Genomic DNA, 20,322 nt, shown 5'->3' with positions numbered 1-20,322 from the left:
TGGTATATATGATGGGCGGCTGCCAACAGGGTGTAACTCTATTTCCGAATCTCACTGGCAATTGATCTTCATGCACAAGCAATTAAAATGCCAGCCAGTTCAGTTTAATAGTGGATGGGTCAATAAAGACTCAGCTGGGATTGTATCCTCTTGCGCATATCAAGGCAGATCACAAGCCAAGCGGTGCTGCAATGCTGCCAAATATCAAGCAGACCAGTCAACAGAGAAGTTGGGCTTAAGAAGAAGAAAAAAGCCTCAGACAAACCTTTCCAAATCTCCAGCCTCTACAACAGCTGCATAGAAAGGTGCTTCATTTCAAATGCATCCAGACATGAGGAATACTGTGTTAGTGTTACTGATTATAATGCTACACGTCTGTCCTGTTTTCTGATGTTCTTTTCATGCTGTTGCATTATGGAACTGTGGCTTTTTGACTGATATACCAACCCATCACACTAATTTTCATTCAGACCAGTAGGCATGGTGTGACCCAGCAATAAATGTCACCGCTATCTTCCAACCCTTTCTGCACCTGCCTGCTTCTGTTTCCCCCAGGATTTGAGGATACCACCCCAAATTTTGTCACTTTACTCCCACGGTTTTCAGTATTGGTGGGGTTGCAAAGTGATTCTTTCTGGAACCAATCAAAACAGAAATGACTGGATTTCCAGAAGTGGCTTTTGCATCACATGGAAGCTCAAATATAATACGGAACTTCACAGTCAGGGAAACGGAATAAATTAATGTGAGAATGCAGCCTAAGCCACCTTTAGAACTCTCCCTCCACCTCACCATTAGTCAGCATTTCCAAGGCTGCCAAATCAAGAGGCTATGACTTTGGGGTCAGGAGAAGAGGTCAATAGCCAGCACTCCTAATACATCTCAATGGGAACATTCTCCAAGGTTACATCCCACATATAACTCCCATCAACATCAGCCTGCTTTGCAATTCTCATTTATTTATTTATTGCATTTTTCTCCAATATGCTCAAGGTGGCATACGTGGTTTTCCCTCCCTCATTAATCCCTGCATCAACAACCCTGTGAGGTCGGTTAAGATGAGATAATAATGTGCTTCCACTGGCCACAAAGTTGCTGGTTAGACTGCTGCCTAAGGTCTCCATTGATTAGGTGATTACCAACATGCTGCTAGTTTGCAGACACAGCTCTGCATTTGAAACACAAGCCCAGTAATAATACTGGCCGCCTTTACAGGGTGGCTGTAAGAATTTCTGAGAATACAGGTGCTCTGTAGCATTGTAAAGGTATTTTGGATTTAAGTAACAACCACAGCCATGGCGCCACTTTGGCCAGCCGGCCTGCTGGTTCTTTCAGCTTAGAAAAAGGCAGAGTTTGTGCAGCTGGGTCACAGCCCTGCCTAGGATGAGACCCAGAATCTCTGGCCTGGGCCTGGGCATGATGTTCACTGGGTAGCCTTGGACCAATCCTCTCATCTCAGCCTAGGCTACCTCCCAGGATTGTTGAGAAGACGAGGAGGACAATCTGTACTTATTTATTTATTGCATTTGTACCTCACCTTTCCTGCAAGGAGCTCAAGGTGGCATATATACATCTTTTCCTCTCAATTTTATCCTCACAACCCCCTCCCCACCCCTGGTGAAATAGGTCAGGCTGAGAGTGAACGACTCACCCAAGGACACCCAATGAGGTTCATGGCTAAGTGGGGATTTGAACCCTGGCCACCGAGGTCCTAGTCCAACTCTTCCTGCTGCACCATCAGTGGTTCTCATAAATAACAATGCCAATTGCCTCCTTGTTTGGCAGGGAGAAAACATGAAGGGAAATGCACCCATTCCCTGCTACACCTGCTCCTAAACCTATAATGGTAGCAACACTTCAGATAAGGAAGGTGGTAGGAGTTGGGCCTCCGAGGAAAAAGGTAGGCTGGGACTGGGAGAGCTGATGCTTCAGGAATTTGGCTCCCTAACCATGTGGGGCTTTAAAGCACCTTTATCTAGGCTCAGGCACAGACAAATGTATTTCTCTGAAGACTGAAGCAACCACAAAACATTCTGACAGCTGGGTTTGGCACCAATCGAAGCTTCCAAGGCAGCTCATATATAATGTGTAACAGTAACCCAACTGGGATGTTGCCAAGGACTACAACCATTTCACTGATAGACAATTGCTGGGGAGAGGTGAGAAGATTGTATATGGGGTGAAAACCCCTGAGCCACTTCAAGTCATCATGAGACAACCGCATGCATGGGCCTGGGATTCAGACCACGTTTGTACCATCCATTTAAAGTGTTATGATGCCCCTTGCAACAGCCATGGTGTCCCCCAAAGAACTTTCAGAGCTTGTTAAAGGCGCTGAGACTTGTTAGGAGATCCCATTTCTCCTCACAGAGCTATGATTTTCCAGAGTGGTTTAACAGTCCGTTCTCCTTCACAAGAACTCTGAGAAGTACAGCTCTGTCAGCGGAGGAGGGGCTCCTCACAGCTATCAGCACCCTTAACAAACTGCAGCTCCCAGAGGTCTTTGGGGGAAACCTAGTGGTATCATAGCTCTTTAAATGTATTGTGTGAACGTGGACTGAGGCACACATTGACTTGGCTCACATCAACAGCACCCATTTAAAGCACATGGCTTCCCCCCAAAGAATCATGGAGACTGTAGTTGGCTAGGGGGTGCTGGGAACTATAGCTCTGTTGCAGTGAGCTACAGTTCCCTAGATTCTTTTTGGGGGTGGAGTAGTGGCAAAGTGGTATAAAGGGACCCCTGACCATTAGGTCCAGTTGTGACCGACTCTGGGGTTGCGGCGCTCATCTTGCGTTGTTGGCCGAGGGAGCCGGCATACAGCTTCCAGGTCATGTGGCCAGCATGACAAAGCCGCTTCTGGCGAACCAGATCAGCGCACAGAAATGCCGTTTACCTTCCTGCTTGGAGCGGTACCTATTTATCTACTTGCACTTTGACGTGCTTTCGAACTGCTAGGTTGGCAGGGACCGAACAACAGGAGCTCACCCCATCACAGGGATTCAAACCACCAACCTTCTGATCAGCAAGCCCTAGGCTCTGTGGTTTAACCCACAGCGCCACCTGCGTCCCTGCAAAGTGGTATAAATGTGTTTTAAATGTTGGGTGTGAAAGTGGCCTGTTGGCAGCATGCCACACAGGACAAATTTTGCTTCCAGCGTATTTCCAGTGGTGCCCAAACCCCCTGACACATGTACGTGATCTTGTGATGCACATGGGCGGTCTCTCATCAGAAAGCAAAGAACTCATCCACCGCGAGAAATGCCAGGCCTTTTCAAAATGCCGTAATCCCCAGGAAAGTTAAGGAGGGGGGAGAGGAGGAGGAGGGAAGCAGGTCAGAGTGATATTTTTATAGTCCAGAGCTCTGAAATAAATAATTTCAGAGGATGAAAAATATCAGGCACTGAACTTTACGAACATCAAAATGAGATGAATATTTCATAGGAGCCGCGAGCCACGAGCCTGAACCCTGGAAAGGAACATGAATACAGATCCGATAACAAGGATTTCGATGGTTGGACAAGAACACAGGGAATAAGTCAGGGCAGGGAAGGAAATGGGAATGCAGGAGTGAAAGGTAGGAAGAAACTAATCAGGAGATGTCCCCAAAGGGCTGCCTCGTATTAGCAAATCCTTCTCTGTTCGACCATATCCTATCCATGCTAACGCAGCAGCAGGGCCTCATCTGCACTATGCATTTTAAGCGCTGCCGTGCCACTTGGAGCAGGCATGGCTCCCCCAAGGAATCCTGGGAACTGTACAGTGGAACCTCGGTTTATGAACACCTCGGTTTACGAATTTTCAGTTTACGAATGCCGCGTACCCATCTGGAATGGATTAATTCACTTTCCATTACTTTCAATGGGAAAGTTTGCTTCAGTTTATGAATGCTTCAGTTTATGAACAGACTTCCGGAACCAATTACACCCATGCTTCGGGTTAAGTACGCTTCAGGTTGAGTACTCCACGGACCAGTCTGGAACGGATTAATCCACTTTCAATTACTTTCAATGGGAAAGTTCGCTTCAGTTTATGAACGCTTCAGTTTATGAACAGACTTCCAGAACCAATCGTGCTCATAAACCGAGGTACCACTGTAGTTTGTTAAGGGCGCTGTTCAACTGTTGTGTATTATCACCCTGATCTCTGCATTTCTGGGGGGTGGGCATGGGTGGAAACATGGTAGCTGTTATCTTCTTTTGCTGCATTCTTACCTGAAAGAAATAAAAACTGTTTTACAGTGGTACCTCAGGTTACAAACACCCTGGGTTACAAACACTTTTGGTTACAGACTCTGCTAACCCGGAGTCTGTAGTACCCGGAAGTAGTACCTCGGGTTAAAAACTTTACCTAAGGATGAGAACAGAAATTGTGTGATGGCAGCGCAGCAGCAGTGGGAGGCCCCATTAGCTAAAGTGGTACCTCAGGTTAAGAACGGTTTCAGGTTAAGAACGGACCTCCAGAACAAATTAAGTTCGTAACCAGAGGTACCACTGTATTATAAAAAGGGCATGTTGAGAGTTGTTAGGAGTCCTCTAGTCTTCTCACAGGGCAAGAATTCCCAGAGTGGTTTAACAGTCCGTTCTTCTTCCTAGGGAACTCTGGGAACTGTAGCTGTGTGAGGGGAATGAGGTCTCCTGACAACTCTCAACACCTGTAACAAACTAGTTCCCAGGATTAATTGGGGTAGCCAAGCTACAGCTCCTAGGATGCTTCAGGAGTAAGCTATGACTGTTCAAGCATATAGCGCAAAAGGGGCCCAAGTCTCCAATGAATGAACTTCTGGAAACAGCCTTACACTGAGGCAGATGTAACTCTTGAACACAAAGGGTGATACTTCCAGAATTTCTGGAGGTCAACTTTCCAAGATCCATCTCTGAAACATAGGAAGCTTAGGGCTGCCTCGTGTTGCCTCAGACCATTGGTCCACCTACCTAAGTTTTGTCTACAGACTGAGGGCTCTCTGATGTCTCAGAAAAAGATTCCTGACTTCCCCAGCTGTACTTGGAGATGCCTTGGACTGAACCTGCAACCCTTTATATGCAAAGGAGGTGCCCTGAATGACAGCCTTTCTCAGAAGGAGCTCTGATTTGGAATATGTTCTTATAAGAGGATTGCACAAATTCATGGAGTATTAAGTCTAGTAGTGGCTACTAGCCATAATGGCCATACTATGCCTCCACTGTTGGAGTGGAGGGTATGGTGGGTTGCAGTAGATGGTATTGGAAGGTATTCTTTATTGGAGGGTATTCTGTACCAGTTGCTGGGGGTCACAAGTGGGGAGAGTGCTGTTGCACTCTGCCTGCAAGTTTGTTTGTTTGTTTGTTTACCCATTTTATATCCCACCTTCACCCCAGTGTACAACCTAAGGAAGCTCAAAACAGATACAACTAGACAAGCACGCAATAAATGTAAATATTTTTTAAATCAAGTAACCTTATTAAAAATAGCACCAAAAACACTAAAGACAATTAAAAGGGCACAAACAAACACAAAGAATAACATCCACCCACAGAAGACCCTGCCACAAACAGCCAGTTAGTGGCCAATGTCTATTGGAACAAAAATTACTCTACCTGCTGGAGAAAGGAAAGCAGAGAGGGGTCCAGGCTGGCTTCCTGTGGAAGGGAGGTCCACAAGCTGAGAGCAGTCATGGGGAATGCCCTCCCCTCTCTTGTGTCCCCACCAAATGTGCCTGCGAAGGTGGTGGGACTCAAAGAAAGGACTCCCCAGAAGACCCAAAAGCCCAGGCAGGCTCCTATGGGGAGACAATTGTGCTTCAGATAGCCAGGACACAAGCTATGTTTGGATTTGCAGGCCATAACTTTGCACTTTGAATTGTGCCCAGAAACAGACCAGTAGTCACAAGAAGTTCTCCCTGTAACAGGCTCCAGTAAGCAATCTGGCTGCAGCAACTTGGACCTCCTGAAGTTTCCAAACACTTTCCAATGGCAGTCCCACATAGAGCACGTTACAATAATCCAAACAGGGTGTGCAACCAAGGCATGTCACACCATGGCTGGATCAGACACCTCCAATAATTTGCACAGCTAGTGCCCTTGCTTCAAATGTGCAGTTCACTCGTGGCCACTGCAACAACCTGGGCATCTAGACTCAAGGCTGAACCCAGGAGTACGTCCAGCTTGCAAACGTGAGCTTTCAGTGGAGTGCAATTCTATCCCTGCATCCCTTATCTGCCTTTCAACCGACCATACTGGTGACACTGAACTCCAAAACTCTTGACAGCATCTCCTAGCTGTTTCAGGTAAATGTTAAATGGAATTGGGGGATATGACAGAAACCCACGTGACACCACAGGCCAGTGGTGTGGGGTGGAAAGGAGCACAGGGGCAGTTGCCCCAGGTGTGAAATTGTGAGGGCGTGCAAGATTTCAACACCCGGTGCTGTCTCAATGTAGCTCTGCATTTCCGTCACTCCATTGAAAATGGCTTCTCCACGAGAACCAGGAAGTGATCTATCCAGACAATGGAACAACTATTCTTTTCTTATCTCCGCGACTGCAATCTCCTGCATAACACGGGCACTGTTAGGCAGTTGGATGCACATGCATATTCCGTCTGAGTCCTACTCACTTATCTACCTGCCTCCGCATGGCCCCGGGCACTGGCAACTCACGCTACATCATAGACTATCAGCAACGGTGAGAACAAGATGCTGGACTAGATGTGTCTTTGGCCTGGTCCAGCAGAACTGTTCCTATGTTCTTAAAGGCTTCTAACCCATCTTTCAAGGCACATCGCCTTCTTGGGGCAACTTACATAAAGTTTTAGAACAACAAAAACAGTTATAATTTAACCATTAATTGAAAAAAAATTAAAATCAGAGGCAGCTAAAGTTCTTCAAGCGTAGCAAAATAATTAATCATAGCAGGCTGGAATAAAAATGTCTCCAGAGTTTTCTTAAAAACCACCAGCCATATAGACATAGTTAATTTATGTATATATCATATTTAACAGAAATGCCTCCATGCTCAACAGCGGTTCACATACAACACAGCTCCAATTCAATTGTTGTTTAGTTGTTTAGTCATGTCCGACTCTTCGTGACCCCATGGACCAGAGCACACCAGGCACTCCTGTCTTCCATCCAATTCAGTAGTACATGAAATAACAATAGATTCAGGTAGGTAGCCATGTTGGTTATTATTTTTATTTCAACTGTGTCAGACCAACATGGCTACCTACCTGATTCTATTGTTATTTCATGTACTACTATCAGGTAGGTAGCTGTGTTGGTCTGACACAGTTGAAATAAATAAAAAATAAAAAATAAAAAAATGTCCAGTAGCACCTTAGAGACCAACTAAGTTTGTTCTGGTATAAGCTTTTGTGTGCATGCACACTTCTTCAGATACACTGAAGCAGAAGTCACCAGACCATTTATATATAGTGGGAGGGTGGGGTGGGGTATTTCTCAGAATGGTTGTAAGAGATGGGTGATCGACTCAATGGGTATGGTAAACCTGTTGACGACTGTTAACTACTGTTAACGACTGCAATTATTCCTACAGGAAAAAGCAAAGGATAGTGTGCAGCATAGCTGCCAAGTTATCCCTTTTTTAAAGGGATTTCCCCTTATGCTGAATAGGCTTCCTCACGAAAAAAGGGAAAACTTGGCAGCTATGGTGTGCAGATGACCAAAAATAGCTTTAGCATGTGTAATGAGACAAAAAATAACAATGTGTAGAACAAAAAGAGGAACAGCACTGCAACATACTACTAAAAATAATAAACTGCAATTATCATTATAATTAACAGGCATCACAATTTAAGTGGGAACAAAGTTGACCAATAGGTGTAATGATACCCAATAAGCTTGAAAGCTGATTATATTGATGCTTAGCAAAAAAAACAAGCACATATATTTTATGTCTCAACCCAAAAGTTCTCTTAAGGTTCTTCTGGAAGCAGATTCCTTAAGAAAAGCTTGAGGGTGGAACAAGGGAGATGGAAATAAATTCAAACCGGATGGCAAGCAGAAGTCACACCCACATCATATTTTTAAAGCACATTTAAAGCATGTGGCTTCCCCCAGTGATTTCTGGGACCTTTACGCCTCACAGAAGTACCATTCTCAGCAAACTTAACATACTTGAGTTCCCAGGATTCTTTGGGAAAGCCCTGCAATTTAAATGTATGATGCAGATGTGACCAGAGTTTCTCTCCCCTGGGGATGTATTTGGTGGGGGATAGAGTTCCAAAAGTGCTGGGCCACTACTGAAAAGGCCCTGTCTTTGTTACATGCCATCTAACCCCTATCCAGATGCTGATCTCAATGCACAGACAAGGCCATCTGGATGCCGGTGGTCTTTCAGCTAACCCAGTTCCAAGCTCCTTAGGGCATTAAAAGCTAAAACTAGCATCTTGAATTGAACACGGAGAAAACAGGCAGCCACCGTTACCGGTACAGTAAAATGTATAATGGAATATGGAGGTACAATATCTCCAAGAGTTTTAGTAACCACATTCTGTATCACTTGCAGTTTCCAAATAATCTTCAAGAATAGCCACCTGTTGAACACATTGCAGCCATCTAACCAGGACATAACCAAAGAACATGTCACTGATGTTTCCTTATTTATTATATATTTATCCCACCCTTCCTCCAAGGAACTAAGGGAAATGTGTCCTCCCCTCTCCACATTCTTCTGCACAACAACCCTGCAAAGTAGATGAGTTTTGAGACTCAGCAGGGATTTGAACACAGGTTTTCCCAGTACTAGCCAATCTCTCTCTCTCTCTCTCTCTCTCTCTCTCTCTCTCTCTCTCTCTCTCTCTCTCTCTCTCTGTGTGTGTGTGTGTGTGTGTGTGTGTGTGTGTGTTACTCTCTCACATTGACTTCTGCAGTCCATTTGCTTGATTCAAAGTTGAGAGAACTGCAAATGTGAACCTAATCAGGGTCTGGCTTTTCCCCTCAGAGCTCTGATTTGCCGTTTGTTGACTGGGACCCACCAGCAGAACACCACAGCCTTGTGATCTTGCCTTCATAAGGCTGATTTCTTTGCTACATCTCTCCATGATATCCACATTCTGACCCAGCTATTTTAACCCCTGGTGCTTCCCATCATATACGTCTTCTTGCATAAATTCCACCTGGGATCATATGCCTGGGAGAAGTCAACGAGCCATCATACTCAACCATCAGACCAAAATAAGGAGAGGATAGTGAGCTTGCAACCAAGGAAAGAAAAAGGGGGGAAAGCTTTTTTATATATAATATTGACGACGCAGTTAGATAAGGTGCAACTGCTGTGCCTCTTCTCAACCACCCCAGTTCTGCTGCAAGCACTATTTTAATATTGCCCCACAGTTGATGTGGGGGGAGCCCAAGAAGCTGCAGTCCATTGTTCCATCTATCTCAGTATATTTCCTGCATTGCAATGAAGTTGTGATTTTTGGTAAGAAATAGAGTTTTCAACACCCTCATTACCCTATCAACTCCCCTCCCCTACACACACACACATTGAGAAAGCTATGAGAGCTGAAGTGGCATGATGCGGGATTGGTAGTGTGGGGTAGAGTTCTTTCCGTATGTGCTATTGTGGAGCATTATTCTCAATTCGTGCATCAAGCTCCTCCACCTTCCGCTGTATAAGCACATCACACTGTCGACACCACTCGGTTCACGAGAAAGAAAATGCCACCAGATCTCAAAAGGGTTCAAAGCTGCAACATGGCTGTTCTTTACCAACCTCTCTCCAAAGTGTTATTCCTCCCCGTTATTGGCAAATATCACCCCTCCCGTCTCCCCACCCCACCCCCCATTTCATCACAAGAGTATTGTGGAATCACCACCAAGGGCTAAGCAGAGACCAGTAAGCTGCATAAGCAATAACTTTTTATTTCAGTTTTCAAAAAAAAAGCATTGTTCTGAGACAGGCACGAACTCTTGCAAAACTAGATGAGGTTTTGGTGCACAGATCAGACTAAGCTGCTCCACTAACACATATGTGACCCACCATCATTCTCCCCCCAAACTCAAATAACAGCAGGGGGAGACCAAGCATAGCAGTGTCCCAACAGCCTTTAAAACATCATCACCTTTTATGAAATTTCGTCAAGCCAAGGAGGGGCGACACGCAAACTGGAAAGCTAACCTGCCAGAGTGGCAAAGAGGCAAAGAAAACAGCCATGAAACAGACAATCCATCCTATTTCTCCTAGAAAGAGCTTCCCCCTGCCAGCCACACCTCCTTCCTTCTATAGTGTAACCCCCTCAATGTGCAGCGTGCCAGGCATTTCTCCAGCCTCATCCACACCCACAGCTGCACACCAGTTCTCTTGATGCACAGAGCTGTCAGCGCCAGGGACTGAAACCAAAGTGCACCCCAAAATCCCATGCATCCTGCTGCCTCCACCAAGCCTCCCAGAATCTCAGCCAACACGCGAGCATGAAACCTATAGCACACAAGCAGCTGACCACCTATTATCACCAGCTCTGTCCCTTACCCAAACCCGGAGTAAAAGAAAAAAAGAGTCTCTGCTCCTACCTGAGGGTGGCGCTCTCCCCTTGCCGGACGGTCACGTTGTCCATCGCCTTGGGGAAGGTGGTATCTCCGCTGCGCACTGGCACTCCTGCGGGCACAAGGAAGAGGAGCCTGAGAGACAGGACGACCAGGCACCGCCAGGGCAGGACTAAGCACCCACCGACCCCCATCCTGGGCTTTCCTCAAGGCAAATATATATGTTTTTATTTATTAAAACAACCAGAGAGATGGATGGAGATTGCTTTGATAGGGACACCTCGCGGTGCCAAGTGTGGGCACAGAAGGGGAGGAGAGAAAGTGACGACGAGGAGGGAGAAGGCGGCGGAGCCTTTAGAAATCCAGTTTTGGGGTTTGTAGTTTTAGAGATCCGAGTCTCTCGAAAGGCATCCAGCCGCGTCCCAGGGAGGAAGAAGAAGTGGCCCCCCAAGGTGGCCAAGTTGCTGCGCGCCTCACAAACCAGAGCTTCCGATTAAGAGTTCGTGCATCTCACTTTGCTGGAGGAGGTGCGCTGCGCTCCGGCGCGGTAGGGCACAGCCGGCGCTCCGCAGCCGCACAAGGCGACGCGCTCCAGAGCGGCCCCTCCGGCCGGAGTTCCAAAAAAAAAACTCCACGCAGAAGAACTCGGGGAATGGGTGGTGCGAAGAGGGGGGTAAAGCACCCCTGGAGTAATATCAGAGGGAGAAGCGACAGGCCTCCTGCTCCAAAAGCTCCGACGGTGCCACAAGGCAGGGTGGAAGGGAAGGTCCGGCCGGCTGCCGCTGCTGCCCGGCGCTGCAGCGCGTGGTCGGGAGCGGATAAGAGCCTCTTCCCGGCTCAGCTGTGCTCCTCGCCGCCGCTCAGCGAAGGGAGGCTGCGGGGAAAGGCATGGCAAAGCTGGCGGCGCCGGCTGTTGCTGCTGCTGCTGCTGCTACTGCCTGGACCAGGGCTAGGTTCAGCATCCCGGATGCGCTCTGCCTCCTGGCTGGGCGCATCTCCTGCTCTGCCGAATCGCAGCCTCTCGCGCCGGCTCTCCGGAGCACACACACGCATCGGCTTGCAGGGGTTGTCATGGCAGCAACTCCATCATCGCTGACCAGCACTTGGGCTCCGCGGCACAGGCAGCGCCGCTCAGGAGCGCAGACTTAGCACATTAATCTCAGCCAAGGACACCGGGGATGGGGGGCGGCGGCGGATGGGGAGACTCTCCTTGCTTTTAACCCTCTCGGCGCCGGCGGGTGCACCTTGGGACGCCGGAAAGGGGGGGGGGCTTCTTAACCCTTGCGGGCCCGCTCCCAAACAACTAGCTCTCCAATATTTTTTATATGTGTGTGTGTAGTATTAGAGTCCTGCATTTCTCTTTACAGGCGGCCACGGAGCAGTTGGCACTGCGACCTACTATCCCGAGGTCTGACGGGAGTGAGGGTGGAGGGTGAGTGAGTCCCTCCAGAGCATGGCATCCAGCCAACTGGGTGGATTTTTATTTGAACCCTGGGCTTTCCTCCCTGTCCGCCTCCATCCGCTCTCCAAGTGAATAATGCAGGGTAAGGATGGCTAAAATACAGAGGCTAAAATACAGGAAGAGCGAGGTAGAAATCCTATTTGGATGTTAAACCTGCTGGAGACAAGCCACTCTTTTTCTCAGGCCTCGGTTTGCCCAGCCTGAAGTATGGGAATAAATAATGATGGCTGGTTATTCTAATGGTTGTTTTGCATATGGTGTTATTTTATATCACACCCCGTGTTTCTCTACTAAAGAATAGCTGTCTAAAAGTCCTGAATAGTAATAGTAATAATAATAATACCTTACAGGGCTACCCTATTCCTGTAACTTGTTTTAACCCCTTTAATGTTGAATTTTTCATTGTTGCAACCTGAACCGGGGTGGTGAAGGATGGGTAATAAAGCAAATAAATATGTAAATTAATAATATGATGATTACTGTTAATAGGAAAATGCCCAGAGCACTCAAAGAATCGCTAGATACGTTATGAGCATGATGGAAAGAAACACAGCTGAAACTGCCAGGCATTTTCTGTTCCATGCCAGATGCCTTGAAAAAGGTGTTGACGCTACACACCTCGCTTTTTGCTACCACCCTCCAGCTGGGAAATTTATTTACTACATTTGTATGGTCAGCCAACCACATATGTTCTCTGGGCATATCAGTGAAAAGAACAAAACTGCAATATTAAAAGTACAATACAGAACAGCAGAAGCAGCATTAAAAAAACTTTTCACTCTCCCTCAGATATACAACAAAATACAAACCATAGAATCGTAGAATTCTAGAGTTGGAAGGCACCCTGAGGATCATCTAGTCCAACCCCCAGTAATGCACCTGGCCCATACAGGGATCATTGTCAGCACCACGCTCCAACCAACTAAGAGGTCCAGTTAAAAGTAAAGACAAAAAAGAGGTTGTTTTTTTTTAATGACCTGGGTGAAGAGAAAGGACATGTTCATCTAGTGCAAAAAAAGATTATATGGATGCTGCCTCCTGGGTTGCTTTGGGGAGGCTGTTCCATGACATAGATGCCACCACTGGGGTACCCCACCCACCAATATGGTTTTAAAACAGAGATAGGACACCCATCTTGCCAGGAATTCCAGTGCTGTGACACCTACATTCCAGGTAGCTTGATGAACCTCCTGGTCCCTCTCAACTCTAAATGGTCTCCTCCAATTCTACAATTCAACAACTCTATATTGCAGCTAGTTCACAGTTAGCAACATGGATGGGCAGACACAGCCCACATTGTTCACTCCACCTTGCCAGCAGATGACGATGGGCATTTCCCCCCCATTGCTATTCTACCCACTTTACAGAGTGAGAAACTGAGGCATGAATCACAGCTGAGAAAGTCACTGGCTGCTGGAGGTCAACTCTTCTACAACAAGGCCTGGGTGCGATCATTTCCAGCAGCGAGTGCTTCCAGATGACCTGTTTACTGACCATTCATCTCGATAGGTTTGCAGGAAGTTAGACAGAGTCAGCTACTTTACTGAGCATTCACTCTTATTTGTGCAGAGGTTAGACAATGTTGCATGGATCAAGTATGATCTTTCCAGTGCATTTTCCCACCCCTTTCCTTATCTCAAAAAGTATGATTTGGGGGAGTGGAGGGGAATCGGTGTTGTTGTGCAAGAGCCCTGAATCAACCTTAAATGTTCAACCCAAAATTTCCACTTTGTGATTGAATCTCACCTGAAAAGAGCAACACCCACTGAGTATTTCGTTTCCCTCTTCCTAGTCTACCTGCCGCCAAAGGCAGCCACCTCAGTTAGGAGCTTTCCTATCTTACAACTCAACAGCATCCCATTTGTCTATAAGTAGCACACTCTTACACTCTCTGCTTCTTTGCTAACTGAATTATTATTTCTATATATAATCGCCTGCTGGTAGGAAGTGCAAGACATAAACAGTCCCGTGGGATTTGAGTCCTTTATCTTGAGGAGAGAGCGGCAAAGGCAAGCTTCAGGAGACAGCAGCCCCCTTTACTTACCCTTCCCTTGGCCCGGCCGCCAGAGCCATACATTTCACTTGTCTTTGGCAGCCTTTCCAGGTGCCACAAAATCAATCTAAGATGCTTTTCTCTCTCAATACTAAATGCTCAGTCATTTGGCTCAGATCAGGATCAGCTCCCCCGTGACTCCTTCTAGGCTTCAGGCCACAACCACACCACACATTTAAATCACTGTGATGGTTACAATTCCTGGGAACTGTAGTTTGGGCTGAGAGCTGTTAGAAAATTTTCTGTTCCCCTCCCAGAGCTACAATTCCTAAGGTTGTTTAACAGTCCACCCCTCTTCTCACGGGACTCTGGGAATTGTAGTTCTGGGAAAGATTCCAATCTCCACTCAGCCCTCAAGCTGGCTGGGTGACTGGCTTGGGCCAGTGGCAGTCTCTCAATCCTTACCTACCTCACAGGGTTGTTGTGTATATAAAACAGGGGAGGGGAGAATCATGTATAACCACTTAGAGCTCCTTGCATGAAAAGGTGTTATAATAAATAAAATTAAAGAAGAGGAAATACACCAGCAACCCAACATAAATGTTCATAAAATTTGCATCTGTCGATTTATATACATAGGTGCATTTATTTAAAATATAAATGTAATACATGTTACCAAAGTTGGGATCACTGTGAGCTTGCATAATCTACTCTCGAAGTGCCACTCATGGGTCCTTCAAGGGTCCTGTTCCCTCCCTACTTTGGGTGGTATCCAACGAATGTGTCTCAGTACAAGGATTTCCACTGTTGCAATTAGGCTCCAGCCCCTCCCCTCCTCCTATGCACTCCCCATGCCCTCCTCAAATCTGCTCTGGAGGGTTTGGGGGAAAACTCTAAAACAGATGTGGGGTTGGGGGCAGAGGCAGAAATACTTGCACTGATGGGAAGCTTGCTTAGCACTACAGTGGATGCAACCTATTATCTTTAACCTGAGCATACAGCGTACAGTCATTCTAATCTAGGCTGTGGAGAACAGCAAAGTTTACAGAATTCTTAGAAAGGAAACATTAAGGGGGCAATCCCCTTGATGAAAAAACACAGACAAGATAGACCAATGAGGAATGACCACAAAATGCAATGGAGTATCCTGGGGAGCGGATCCAGGTGCAGCTCGTCTAATGTGGCATGATGTTCCCAACACTGGCCACCCATAAGAACAGCCTGCTGGATTAAGCCAATGGCCCATCTACTCACAGAATCACATAACTGTAGAGTTGGAAGGAATCACAATGCAGGAATCTTTCGCCCAACATGGGGCTCAAACCCACAACCCTGAGATTGAAGTCTCATGCTCTCCCAACTGAGCTACCCAGCATCCTGTTCTCACAATGGCCAACCAGATGCCCATAGGAAATCTGCAAATCGGACCTGAGCACAAGAGCAACTCTCCCCTTCTCCATTTTCCAGCAAGTGATATTCACTGCCCGCAACCATAGAGATAGAAATATCAAGGTGAGATTCTCCTCGGAAGCTTACAGGCAGGGCATGAAGGCAAGGTTCCTTGACATCTTGTACGCACAGCGACACTGCCCCTGAACATGGAGGTTCAATTTAGCTGATAGCCACTGAAAAGTATTCCTCAATTCTCTCAACGTGTGGAAGGATGGAGGTAGGAACGATAGCTGTTCACATTGTTGACAGCAGGCAAGGGAAACCTTTCTCAACCCAAGGGCCACATTCTCTTGTAGGCAAAATTCTGAGGGCCAATGGAAAATGGTGGGCAGGGCCAGACACGAAAGTGGGTGGGGCATGAATTCATGTTTTACCATCTACACATACACCCACACAGAACCGTAGGTAGGTGATCTTGCACCCCTGGCAGAACCATCCAGATTGCACCCCTAGCCATGGACAAATTAGCTCCTCTTTCCGCCTCTCCTCCAAACCCCACCCCCTCCACCCATTCAATTCACCTTCTATTTAAAACATTTTCATATGAGGCAATAATTGATATTTTTTATTTATAGACAAATTTATGGACATATTTTAGTCAATTTTGTGCCCCCTCCTCACCTGCGCCCCGGGCGGGGACCCACCTTACCACCCCCTAGCTATGGCCCTGCTCACACACCCCTCTCCATCTTCTGTCCAGGCAAGCAAGACATCTGAGTTCAAAGACACATTCCAGCCAGACTAAAACTCTTGAGGTGCAAAGCAGGGCCAGCGATGGGTGTGGCCCAGGGAGAATTCTGAGGGCCAGTTAGAGAGGTCCAGAGGGCAGCATTTGCCTGAGGTTCCCACCCTAGGTTTACAACAAGTAAAGGAACCCTACAGAAAAGAAACGAAACAACAACAACAACAACAACAACCAAGGTCTTCTTTAGTATCCTGTGCAGCTTAGTCCCTAACTCCCAGCCATTTCCATGGCTAAAAGGGAGGCTTTGGAAAATGCACCCACTCCTTTGCACCCGGGAGTCCGCAATTCCACGCACGTCGGGCACCTGCTGGCTATCAGCCATCCCCCACCTTATTAAAAATTGCAACCAACACGAGTTGGATTCCAAACTGGTGACCTAGATGTGAAAGGATCCATAGCCCCATTACTAATCCCCTGAGTCATCCAATACTCTGCAAACTATTATTTAATTCGCTAACTGTGCTATTTAATCTCAAGCATTCTGAGATACGCCAGGCAGAGAAGACACTCTATAAAATAATAAAGCTTTATTATTATTGCTTGTGCTGATGGGTCACAAGAGGAGGGGATTTCTTTCCAAGCCTGTTTATTTCCTCACTTTCCAATCTCTTTTTAAGATTACTGAGTGCGTGGCTTTAGCACTTGTGAAAGAATGTGGATTAAGAGCCTGGGAGAATAAAGCATCGAGAGGTTTTGTTTTGTCTTCTCATGGTCTAGTGGGCAGGGAGGGGGGAGAGAGAGAGAGAGAGAAGGGGTTTGCACAGTCCAGTACAGTCATACCTCGGTTTAAGTACGCTTCGGTTTGAGTACTTTCAGTTTAAGTACACTGTGGACCCGTCTGGAACGGATTAATCCACAGCTTCTGTACATCTGAGACTGTCCCTGGAAAACAGGGACACTTGGAGGGTCTGCAACAGGTGCAAGACTTTGGGGCAAATGTCAATTTGAGGAATGGGCAAGAGGGGCCTCAAAGTCAGAAGTGCTAGTTTACTTTATTTTTTAAGTGAAGAAATATACATTATACCTCTAAAAATGAACTCTCACCTTGTCAGGCCATTAAATTCAGCATCTAGGCTGCTTATGCACTATAGATTTAAAGCACATGCCTTCCCACAAAGAATGCGGGGAACTGTAGTTACTAAGGGTGCCAATAATTGTTGACTCTCATAATCCATGGCATGCCCTGCATCTTTCTCAACATCTGCTCCATACATTGCTAACTCTATTTTGTTAAGGGTGCTGGGATCATAGTCCTGCAAGGGATAAACTACAATTCCCATGATTCTTTGAGGGAAGACATATATGCTTTAAACGTATGATGTGCAGTGTGCACACAGCCTTAAAAGACTTAAGTGCATTACTGCAGAGAGGAAAATGTGCAGGCGGAATGTGCCTGTGCTCACAGCAAGGATCGCTATCTAAATCCACCACCAACCTAACACACACTTTTTATTACTCATTGCTTGCTGAAGAATCTTCTCTGCCAGCTGTTCATTTATTTTGCAATAGCCTGTTCAGCACTGTTTTCTAAACAGTAATCTAGCGGTAGATTTTGAAGTGCAGAACAGGGCCGGCCCTACGTGCAGGCTGGGTGGCGCAGGGCACCATGGCGCCGGCCCGCCAGGAGGGCGCCGCGAGCTGCGCCCACCCGCTGGCCGACCGGTCCGCCGCGCAGCTGCGCCTGCCCGCCCGCCTGCCGCGCAGCAGCGCCTGTTGCACCCGCGCTGTGCGCGGCGCCCACCCGCCCACTGCGCTGGGAAATGGGGTGGGAGGTCGCTGGAACGGGGCGGGAGGGCGCCGGAGGGATCCGGCGCACCACGTCACCGGAGGGATCCGGTGCACCATGGCACCGGGGGCGCTTTAGACGGCGCTGGTGCAGAAGCTCATCATGACAGCCTCATAGCCATTGCCTTGGAGGAGAATCCATAGTCCCTGTCCCTTGCCCTGTCCCTCTCCCTCTCCCTCTCCCACACACATTCACACCCCATCCAAAAATGCAAGCAGCATAGTTATACCACCTCTTAAGACCCATTGGTTCCTCATTCGGTAATCCCCACCCCCACCCCGCCACTCCATGCCTGCCATTAGCTGCCCTGCCTTGTTCCCAGTTATCAGGAGCTATCACTGTTTGCATGTATGCATGCACGCACCAAGATGCAATTTGTAGATACACAGGAAGGGGCAGAAACTAGAATTCTTGCTACCTTCCCCATGAAGCAAAATAGGGTCAAAGCAATAGGTAAGGAACTATCCTTGCAACATCAGGACCACTAGAGAGAATGCTATTTTCAATTGGCGCTCTGGACAGTGAGTTTTCTTTTGTCAACAGAGTTTTGGGACAGTTCCAAATGGTCAGATTATAGCCTGGGTTAGTTGTTGGCATCCATCAGTCTTGAGAGACAAAGGAGTGTATCTCCAGGGGTGAAGTCAAACCACTGCTTAGCAGCACTGAAGTGACCTCTCCATGGTTTAGGTAAGCTTGGGCAGTGGGTATGGAGGTCCTGGGCTGCCCAGACTTCAAGACTTCCTTCTCGGCCTTGCTGACGAGGTCGAAAGGAAAGCAGAACAATACGTATGGCACCATCTTGGCAGCAGGAGTTGCCAGGAGGACTTTTCTTCTCCTGAAGAAGGCTTTTTCCTTGCGGTTTACACCTGAAGCCTTTCTCATGAATGTGCATCACCACAAGGCAGTGGAGATTTAGGATCAGAGTTTCCTCTACAGCATGTGCAGAAACCACCTTCTTGACCACTGGACCCACTATTGGTCTTGTCCGCTCAATCTGCTGGAGTCTATCTTCGCATGCAGGGGAAATCCCTAACCCACCAAGGGTTTGTGCCTCATTGACTACTCTCACCTGGTTTAACCAGCCAATAGAAGCCATTTCCTGGGGTGCTGCCATTGTCACATGCTGACAGCTTCTAGGAGCCACAGGTGAGAGCTGCGTGCAGGACAGGGACCAAAGGTGCACAAACTAGCCCAGAAGGAGCATGACCAGAGACAACCCTCTTCCTCTAACACCCCAAATACCCCACCTGGCTTCATAGGACTTCCCCATAAGCCAGAACATTTTCTTTTCCCCACTAAACTGGAAAAATAAATAGATCCTCTTTTTATGCTGATTTTGCTTGAGGGGCTCAATGCAATTGAAGCTTTGTGCTGTGCAGCCAGGTGTGCAAAGCAGATTTGGGCATGGTGAGCAGGTGTGGGTTGGGAAGAAAGGAAGCATAAGCTGGAATTCAATAGAAAATGCTGTTGGTGCACTATTATAATTTTCTTATAGAACATTACAAATTGAGAGGAGGAAAAGGAGGAAGGGGAATTGAAGGACCTGTCTTTCATGTAACTGCCACCCACTGAGTGGTCTTGGCCACTGAAGTTTACATCACACCTTCTCATCACCCCCACCTTGAAGGTTGAGGTTTAGAGACTGGAGCGTGAATGAACAACTGCCAGAAGGTAAGTCAAGGCAACCGTATGTATGCACAGGTTGTATTGTGGTGCAGCAGTGGTAGCTGGGGCCCTTTGGAATCGGCAGGGTGTACATTAGGGAGGCTAACAGTAGGTGGAGCCAAATCCAATGGCACTTTGAACCACATCCAATGACAGGCAGGGTCAACTAATGTTAGTTTTGTTCCCATCCTCCTTCCTGTTTAATACAGTGGTACCTCGAGTTACAAATGCCTCAGGTTACAAACTCCGCTAACCTGGAATAGTTATCTCAAGTTGAGAACTTAGTCCCAGGATGAGAATGGAAATCGTGTGCCGGCGGTGCAGTGGCGGCAAGAGGCCCCATTAGCGAAAGTTAAGAACAGTTTCAGGTTAAGAACGGACCTCTCGAATGAATTAAGTTCGTAACTAGAGGACAACACCAGAGCCTGGGGAAGGAGAAAACTAACAGGTAGTATCACCCCCTGGGGCAGGTTCTAAGTAAGATGGCATGCAGGCAGGGGCTGATTGAGGTGGGTGGGGCAGTGTCCCACTGACCATAATGGGTTAGTTTCCACTGGACAGGAAGGCTTCCAGGTGGTGGCTTAATACAGTGGTACCTTGTGTTACATACCATCCCCCTGATGAATGCTTCGGGTTACGTGCTTCTCTTACCTGGAGGTAAATGCCCCTTTTTTTGCGAACTTTGCCCCAGGATGCGAGCGGAAGTTGTGCTCTGGCAGTGCGGCAGCAGCAGAAG

At 47.3% G+C, this 20,322-nt stretch overlaps 1 protein-coding gene across 3 annotated transcripts in view; it reads right to left on the bottom strand.

Annotated features, from left to right (window-relative positions):
- NTM (neurotrimin) overlaps positions 1 to 20,322 on the bottom strand; it is an 836,512-nt gene that overhangs the window by 336,517 nt on the left and 479,673 nt on the right. For 2 of the 3 annotated variants that reach the window (XM_035139811.2, XM_035139813.2), the window contains one exon: positions 10,511 to 10,595. In XM_035139811.2, coding sequence (XP_034995702.1) covers positions 10,511 to 10,595 — 85 coding nt within the window. Of the gene's footprint in view, positions 1 to 10,510; positions 10,928 to 20,322 lie in introns of those variants that run through there. The other variant, XM_035139812.2, reaches the window with a different exon arrangement.

This window comes from Zootoca vivipara, chromosome 15, assembly GCF_963506605.1.
Source record: "Zootoca vivipara chromosome 15, rZooViv1.1, whole genome shotgun sequence".
NCBI classification, from domain to species: Eukaryota; Metazoa; Chordata; class Lepidosauria; order Squamata; family Lacertidae; genus Zootoca; species Zootoca vivipara.
This window is presented reverse-complemented; position numbering and strand designations above follow the sequence as displayed.